The sequence below is a fragment of the Sturnira hondurensis genome, unplaced genomic scaffold, assembly GCF_014824575.4.
Source record: "Sturnira hondurensis isolate 20B ecotype Veracruz unplaced genomic scaffold, ASM1482457v3 Scaffold0007865, whole genome shotgun sequence".
Classification (NCBI taxonomy): Eukaryota; Metazoa; Chordata; class Mammalia; order Chiroptera; family Phyllostomidae; genus Sturnira; species Sturnira hondurensis.
The window spans coordinates 4,780,008-4,789,069 of NW_028080496.1; the positions used below are offsets into that span (position 1 = coordinate 4,780,008).

The 9,062-nt window shown below is 48.3% G+C and overlaps 1 protein-coding gene across 1 annotated transcript in view; it reads left to right on the forward strand.

Annotated features, from left to right (window-relative positions):
• The window catches only part of NTRK3 (neurotrophic receptor tyrosine kinase 3), a 269,649-nt gene extending 261,669 nt beyond the window's left edge, over positions 1-7,980 (forward strand). Inside the window, exons 17-18 of the mRNA XM_037053666.1 lie at positions 4,525-4,683; positions 7,647-7,980. Coding sequence (XP_036909561.1) covers positions 4,525-4,683; positions 7,647-7,832 — 345 coding nt within the window. The 3' untranslated portion in view covers positions 7,833-7,980. The remainder of the gene's footprint in view (positions 1-4,524; positions 4,684-7,646) is intronic.
• The last annotated feature ends 1,082 nt before the right edge of the window (positions 7,981-9,062 follow it).

The window sequence follows — 9,062 nt, forward strand, 5'->3', positions numbered from 1 at the left end:
TCTGCTTCTAGACTCTATTTTGCTCCATTGATCGATGAAACTTGTCTATTCCTATGCCAATAACACAGTGTGTTCATTACCGAAGTTTGATGATATGTATTACTATCTGATTAATATCCCTTGTTGTTCTATCTCAAGTGTATCTGAGTTTTTGTTCAGTATTCACTTCTTTAGATGACGTTCGGTATCACTGTGTCAATTTCCATGCATCATTCCGCTGGGGTCTTTATTTGGATTGTGCTGAATTTTTAGATTAATTTGAACAAGGAATGAGAGATTTATGAGATTCAGGATACTGAGTCTTTTTCTCCAAAGAAAAGACATCTTTCTAATTGTTTAGATCTCCTTTTAATGCTTTTCAACACTTCTCTTTAGCTAGACCTTCTACATTTTTTGCTAAGGTTCATGTGTAGGAATCTTAAATGTTTCGTTCGTTCAAACAGTCTTACATCCTGCTGAATTTTAAAGTCCCCACTGCTGGTGTGTGAGAAGAATTTGATTTTGTGTGTCCATTTCACATCTGAGTAGCTTATTAAACCACATAATTGTTCCAGTCGCTTCTTAGTTAATTAATTGTCTTGAATAGTCATATCACATGCAGACAAAGGCAATTTTGATTCTTCCTTTTGAATATTTTACCCTGTTTTAACTCTTGCTTTATTACATTGTCTAGGACCACCCCCCCCCCCACCCAGAGATGCATATATCAGGGATGGGGACACCTCTATGCTTCGGATGGTTTATCAGTAAATATGACGGTTAATGTGTTAAATGAAAGAAGCTACCTTCTATTAGTAAGGAATTAGAGCTTTGAATCAGGAAAGGTTGTTGGGAAATTTTGGCATCTATTAAGAGGATAGTTTTTCTTTTATCTTTGAATTTATTAGTAAATTAAACAGATTTTTTAAGACTGAGGCATTCTTTCATTTCCAGTATAAAACTTACTGAGTTATAATATGGGATTATTATAATCCCTTGCTGATTTGATAGTATTTTATTTAGGTTTTGACGATGTATTCATAACTGAGACAGTTTTACACACGTATAAATGACATACCTGTGTCCATATTAAAATAATCAAGACTGTTTGCTAAGTTTGACTGATTTGTCAACAGGGATATACAAGCCACAGAGTATGGCTTGGGGAGGTTTTATTTACTTCTTTGTTTGTTTCGGTTTGGTTTTGGAAAAGTATAAATAGGGTAGAAAACTTTAGTAGAACTTACCCATTAAACCATCTTGTCCTTGTACTTTTTTAATGTATAGTTGTTTTTTTATTGCAATTGAAAGTGTTTTGTAGTTAAGTTTTTGGTTTTTGTAACTTTTTAAAAATTAATATTTTCTAGTAACTCAGTCATGGCATCTATAGCTCACATTTTATTGTAGCAAGACTCTTACCATTTTCTGCTGTGTCCTCTGTGGCCCTGACTGACCTGGCCAAAGGCTTGTATTGCTTTTGAAAGAACCAGCGGTTGGTTGTGTAGAGACAGTCTGCTTCCCTGCCTTTCGTGACTTGTTTTCTTTGCTTTCTTTTACGCCAGCTCTTCAGTATGTTTTTGTTACTTCTCTTCCCTTGCTTTCTATACATTTTCCTTGTAGGTCTTTACTGCCTTTAAAAAAGTTGAATTCTTATCAAATTTAATTCTGTTTTAACTTCTATAAATAAGTACTGAAATGCTATAAATTTTTTCTAAACATTACTTTAGGTACAATTCATATTATTATGAAAGTTTTAAATTTTACTTTTAATTATCTTTTACCAAATAGTTTTTTTAATTGACCAAAGAGAACCTTTTAAAAAATGTGTCCTTTTGTTCTTCATTTCTATTTTATTTGGTACAGTAGATGCGTCTTACTTTTTACTTTATATGGTTTCCTTTTTTTTACTTGGAATTTCAGATTTCCTTTGAGGTATAATGTAGTGATTGGTGTTTATCAATTTTTTTTAGATAATTGAGAATACTATGCGACTTTTAGGGAGGCTGAAAAACGCACGACACGTGTAACAGTTAAAACTCATTATTTGCATTTTTCAAAAAGTATCTTCACTTACGTTGTACTCTTGATCCGCTAATTTGTGAAAGGAAAAACTTTAAATTTTTAAAACTATAATTGTAGCTGTGTCAGTTTCCTTTCACTTATAAATTGTTTCACTCTTCATACTTTTTTGTTGCTATTTTAATAGGAGCATAAATTTACAATCATCAAAATGGCGAATTTTGCCATCGTCAAGTATGACATGAGTCACTGCCACAGGATGCTTGGCATCCTGAAATTTTTCCATGGCTATATAATCAATTTAATATATTGTCTATTTAATATATGTTATAATGTATATTGAATATTCTGTATTCAACATATATGTACTTTGCCTTAATTGTATTTTTGTATTCTTTCATCTTTAATATTTTCTGATATTTATAAATACCTTTTCTAAAGAACGTGCATTATATTTTTAACATATTTTTTCTTATTTAAGAGATAGTATTTGTACTTACTGTCTATAATGATGCCATTTAAACTTTTTCATTTTATGCTTTCTATTCACCATTATCCCACTGCTTTTTGTGGTCCTTTTGGTATTAGAGGTTTTCAGTTCTGTTTTCCTAAAACTGATTTAGAAGCCATATATTCTATTTCCACTCTGGTAGAGACCACTTTAAAATGTTAGCAAGCCCCTGAAATTCAAGCTGTTGGAATCAATGACTAATGGTCGTCGATGAGCTCCCTGTCCCTGCTTTCTGAGGACAAGGTCTTGATCGGGCTTTGGATTATTTCTCCACCTACTTTTCTGTGCACTGGGGGTTGAGATGGTCGAGAAGTTTCCTTCCCAATCAGTACTGCTGGTCGGGGCAGGGGTCGTATTACTGGCACTATTAGTAGTGGCACTTACTTTGTGTCCGTTTCATAGGAGCCTCCGTTGGTAATTGTATTATATTCTACTACCAAATTAGCAACCTTTGTTTAGATTTACACGCATTTTGTGGCTTCCTTGCTTTGCGCTGTTTGTTCTATCCCAAGTCATTGCAGAGTCTAAATCGTTTTCTGTTTTTCTGTAGCGCATCCTCGGTTTCTGTCCCTTCATTTTCCGAAAGGCTGTGAGAGGCCAGGTTTCGGGGTCTTTGCTTGTCTGAAGGAAACATCATCATTTGGACCTTGATCCAGAGCTCTCTTGATTGTAAAATCCCAGGCCAGAAAGAGCTTGTGCAAACCCGTATCACTGATCTGCTCAAATACTTCAAGTGGATAAGGCAAACATGATTTCTCTTTTTAGCAGTGAGCTTGCCGATAGCCCGGTAAGCCATTCTTTTTCAAGTGTCTTCTGTTACTCCTCCGCCTGGTCTGCCGTAGCAACAGCTCTTCTGATGAGTAGTGTGCCAGAAATTTGTGGAGAGCTCTTTATATCAGCACTAATCAGTTTTCCAACAGAAACTTCCATGTGTTAGCCAAAAGTTCATTGTTTTTCATTGATTATCGGAGAGAGAGAGAGAAAGGGAGAGAGAGGGAGAGAGAAGCGTCCGTTGCTTATTCCACCCATCGGTGCATTCACTGCTCCCCCCCTGCCCCCTCCCACACACACACACAGGTGTGCCTGACCAGAGATTGACCCAGCCACCTTGGTGTGTGCGGACATCACTCTGACCAGCCGAGCACCCGACCAGGGCCCGAAGCTCCAGTGTCTGGGGCTCTGTTTACTAACGATGCACTTAGTCCCACAGTTCTAAAACAGGCTGGGATTTTACTCCCTTCTGCTAACACCACTAGCCTGCCGGGTGGTGACGGTCCCCCTGTAACGTTTTTCTCAGGAGGAGGCCGCCTGCGTCACGTCCTCTGGCCCTTGGTCTTGGATCGGTAGACCCACCTGTGGCTCTTTTAAGACTTTCTCCTTACTGGCCGTTGAGTCCCTTACTGTGCATTGTCTTTTGGCCCACCTGATTTCTTAGTAGTATGTGGTCTTCATACTTTCGGAACCTCCCTGTCCCCGCCCCTTGAAACGCTGAGATCTGAGTCGTGGTGAGAAGATCGGGGTTGTCGTCTAGAAGCTGAAGTTGCAATACTACAGATGAGGTGCACGTGGACCATGCTGTGCCTTAACCACCTGGCCAACAGGTCTGCCCCGAGGCCTGCACACACCCAGATACTTGAGGGCCTTGCACAGGCAGGTAGAGGGGGCTCTACCGAGCACCCTCTGGACGTCTTCCTCAGGGTTAGATTTCCCATAGGACCAGGGCCTGACACCTTCTCTCTTCCTGAGATTGTCTTGTGATCTTTCTTTGCACTCAGTGCCGAGGAACTTACCTCCTCTTAGGCGTCTTCTCTAATTGCTGCTCTAGCTGCCTGCACTGCTGTGGGTCTCCTCTCTTGCTCAGTCTCTCCACTGGCCTCCGATACCAGCTGCATGAAGTGGTGTCTGTCTTAGAACAAAATGCATCCAGAGTGTGTCTGCATATGAAGAGCAGAGAGACGGGACTGATTCTGGCCATCCGGTCACTCTCTTTGTGCCTCTGTCTTGACCCACATTAGGTTGGAGGCCACACCATGCTCCCCATTCGCTGGATGCCCCCTGAAAGCATCATGTACCGGAAGTTCACCACGGAGAGCGACGTGTGGAGTTTCGGGGTGATCCTCTGGGAGATATTCACCTATGGGAAGCAGCCCTGGTTCCAGCTGTCCAACACAGAGGTACAGGGGGGCAGGGTGGGTGGGGGCCTTGAGTCAGGGGAAGGCTGACGAGGGGTGTCTCAGGCCAGGGTTTGGACGCAGCGTATAGAGCAGGAGGCCGGAGCCAGCACATCAGACATGGGCGTAAGACAGAGTAGGGGAGAGCTTCTTAGCAGGAAAACAATTATAGCCGTAGGAGGTGAGGTATGAAGTCAAGAGAGTATGAAGTCACACGTGTAAATTGAGATGCAGGGCAATGTTCGTTTGCTCTGCCACGCTTAAAAATCGTAGATGTTGATCACAAAGAACCACCCTGAGTTTTTCAGTTGTCCCGTCTTGTGGAAACACCTCCTGCCTAGTGTGCCCCAGCGGCCTGCGTCCCCAGAAGCCTCGGGCCGTCAGGGGAAGGGCAGGGCCGGCCGTCAGGAGGCCAGAGCTCACGTCACTGATGGAGATGCGTGTGGACTCCCCAGAGTGAGGTGGATTATAATAGCAAACACAATAATGATTAACACTCAATGTATAATTTTAATTTACACTAATAATAAAAATACAAATTAAACTTTAATAATTAATATTAGTGCCAGGCATTTCTCTAAGCATGCTAGCACTACGGACTCAGTGCTTTCCACCTACTGAGATCCAAGACCAAGGAAGGAAGGGGGAGTGCTGGGGGTCCCCAGATGGACTGGCCAGGGTCCCAGAGGGGAGAGCTTCTGGGACGTGGAGGAGGCTCGCCGGGCCGCGGTCACAGGGCGGTTCGCAGCCGCGTCTGGCCTGTAGTCGGGTGGCCCCAGGGACCAGTGCGGTGTGCAGACAGCGAGCGGCTCCATCTGCCAACTCGGCAGACCTGTGCAAGATGGCGTTTATTTTTCTGCTCTTCTGCTTTCTGGAAAAACATGAACATGAGGGCCTTTTGATATTGGAATCATATCTGGATAATCAAGAAATTTATCTTTCTTCTTGGAAGCTATGCGCATCTTTGCATGCTTTCCTGTGTCCCGACCACGCAGTTAAGTGAATGTCAGAGGCTGCGAAGTAGGCATTTCTTTGACTCTGTGCTAGCTCATCGCTCAAAAGCTGAATGGGCCCCCATCAGATCTCCCAAAATGAGACAAAAATGATACTCCCCTTTAGAAACAATGAGAGAGCGTGTGTCAGAACCCATTTGTTGTGCCTTTAAAAGTTGCTGTTGTGTCCCTGGGGCTGGGCTTGGTGGTGAGCACACTTGTGTGTGTGTGCACCTATGCACACCTGCCCATTCGTATCCCCTGAGCGCAGCTTGCGGGGGAGAGGGAGGTCTGATGGCCCGTGAAGGTGGGTCTGGGCGAGGGTATCACAGGCAGCCAGTGGCCTGGATGCCCAGGCTGGCTCACTGGGACCAACAGAGTGTCTGCAGTCACTTCTGACTCTGCCTGGGAAGGTGTTGGCCTTGAAGGCAGGCGTCCTACCCCTGTCCCTCCTCCCTGCCCACCCACTGCAGCAGCCGAGTGCCGGCAGCCACTGGTCACGGGGTTCTCTATGGCAATGGATGGCCTGGGCGGCCCCCCGTGGGCGGGGACTCTACTGGGTGCATTTGGTCGTGGCACCAGCAGCGGCTGCTGCACTTTGAACTGGGTCCCTTTTCCTGGGAAGGGGTGGTGGGTGGACACGGGGCTCTGATGGGAGCAGGGGACGTGAGCTGCCAGACACTGTCAGGCTGGCAGGGAGGTGAGCCCAGGGAGCCGTTGCAGACCCCAGGTGAAGGTGACAGTGATGGTTTGACAAGCCAGCCGAGGGTCAGAGAGACACACGGGGCCACACGCTAGACCGGACACTGTTGGGGATGGCGTGGGGAGGTAGCAGGAGAGGAAAGGCAGTTCCCTCCCCTACATAAGTGTAGATGAGGGGAGGCAAAGGGAGGAAGTGACATTTTCCAGGTACTCAACTGGAGATGCTTGTGTGCATTTTGTCATCGCCACCTGTCCTCAAATGAGGGGACTGCAGCTCAGGGTGAGTGGTTTGCCCGGGTTGTCCAGCGGCAGAGTGAGTAGTCAGAGAAGTTAAAACTAATTGAGTCCTGGAAGGTGAAGCCTTGAAAATTCACACATTCTGCGTCAGCAAAGAAGTTCCATGGAGGAATTGAAGCTGGACCGCACATGACAGGCTGGGTCCTGAGTGCCCGGCCGGGGTGGGTCTGGCCTTCTGTGCTTTGCTTCCCCCCACTCTCTTCACAGCTTTCCCTGCAGTGTGTGTGGTCATGTAGTCCCTTTTCCTGCTCTCACTTGGTCCCTGCAACACGCCTAGGTGGTCAAGCAGACATCAGGTCCCCCTCTTCCAGTGAGGATGCTGAGACCCTGTGAGGTTAACTGTGCTGGCCCTGGCCGCCCAGTGGGTTGCTGGCGAGTGAGGGGCTGGAGAAGAAACAGCGTACACGGTGCAGTGCAGAGGGCAGGGCAGGGGGCCTGGCCGAGGATGGGACCTATGCTGTAGCGTGGGGACACTACGGACACCTCAGAGCACAGTGGCAATGTGCTCCGAGGCTGTGACAGAGGGGAACTCTCCAGGAAGTGGGACCAAAGGGGAGAGGGCTGTGCAGGGCCCTTGGTGCAGGGCTTTATCGAGGGGGTTTCAAAGTCATGCAGGCTCCTAAGATGTGGAGGGACAGCCCAAGGCCAGCCCACTCCAAGTGGACAGTGAGCACAATTCACTGGGTGACAGTGAGTCACCCAGATGAGCTTCAGGCCTAGAAGAGGAGTGAAGGCAGAGGAGGCGTGTATCAGGAGGCCCGGCCCAGGAGGCGGCGAGCCAGGGGCGGCGCTGGCCACTGTCCTCGTGACCGGCACACACAGGACCCAGGAGGAACTCCGCGCGGCCTTCAGCCCTGCCCTCGGCCTGTGCTGAGGGCACTCGGCTCTGCATGGAATCTCGCGGGACGTGGCGGCCTCCTGCTGGGCCCCGGGCGGAGCTCCGATGTAATGTCCTCACTCTCCTCGCTTTTTCAGGTCATTGAGTGCATCACGCAAGGCCGAGTTTTGGAGCGGCCCCGAGTCTGCCCCAAGGAGGTGTACGACGTCATGCTCGGGTGCTGGCAGAGGGAGCCGCAGCAGCGGTTAGGCATCAAGGAGATCTACAAAACCCTCCACGCGTTGGGGAAGGCCACCCCCATCTACCTGGACATCCTCGGCTAGCGCTGGCCGGTGCTCACCGTCCTCTGCCGCCTCTCTCCCGGCCTCGCTCGCCCCCCCCCACCTCACTACTCCTCCCCTCCACCTCTGACTGAAGCGACATCTTCATATAAACTCAAGTGCCTGCTACATATACAACACTGAAAAAAAAGAAAGAAAAAAAGCTGTAAGGCAGTTTGGCATATATATATTTATATATCTAACTATCTATCTATATCTACAGAGAGATACCTTGTCTGATGCAGACAGAAGCTGCTGATGCGGAAACCACAAGATTGTACCGATGACTCAGAGATTCTTAAATATTGTGAACTTGAGGGACAATTCCCTTTGGCTTAAGCTGCAGCCCAAGCTACGTCAGCTCCAGCTTTCTGGAGCAGAAGGCCGTGGGGATGCAGAGGGACAGTCTCATGGTGGGTCAGGCGGAGCTGCGGTGGGTCAGGAACCGGCGCAGGTGTGGTGCCCCTGGGCCCCCCCACAGGTGTGTGGGCCAGCGGCACCGGCCGTGCTCAGTCAGGAAGTAACCCTGGACCAGGCACCTTGTGTCCCCACCCCGGCCATTGTCTCCATGCTTTCCCTCTTCAGGAGAAACCCATCCACTTCAAGACCATTTTGAAATTCACCCGTTCCGAGAAGCGCAGTCCTGACCTGATGCTTTCCGGAGTCAGCGGTGGCGCCTACAGGTAAAGGCTGGAAAAGAGTAACAATGAAACAGAATCCTGCAGGCGGGGAACTATATCCGTCTTGGATGTCAACCGCGCCCCAGTCCCTTGCCAGCACCGAAAGGCATGTGTGATCTGCTCTCAGAGCATCAGGACCTGGGCTTCCTGGACGGCAAGGACCACAGAGAACAAGCTGCAGCCTCGACCTGTCTCCAGGTGCCGCCCCCGTCTTTCCATCACTGGCCGGGCTCCTTGGCCTCACAGCCCACACTCAGGCCTTTTGGCAGCTGGGGGCAGGGAACGTCCGCCCTGTTGTCTGCACCTGTGGATACAGAGGGTCTCAACAGCAGGACACTTGGTCTTCCTGGGTCCTTGTAAGAGATGCCCTCTGGGTCCTCTGCTTCTCATTCTGCTTCCCCGAGGCCCTAGCTGTACCTGCTGGCCTCCCCTGAGTCCCCAAGAGCCACTGCGGGAGGGGCAGGTCTCAGGAGGCTGGCTTCAGGGAGCCAGGCAGCAGAGGAAGCCTCTGGCGCCTGCAGCCGGCCCCTTGGCATTCGGCTCACGTTTCCAG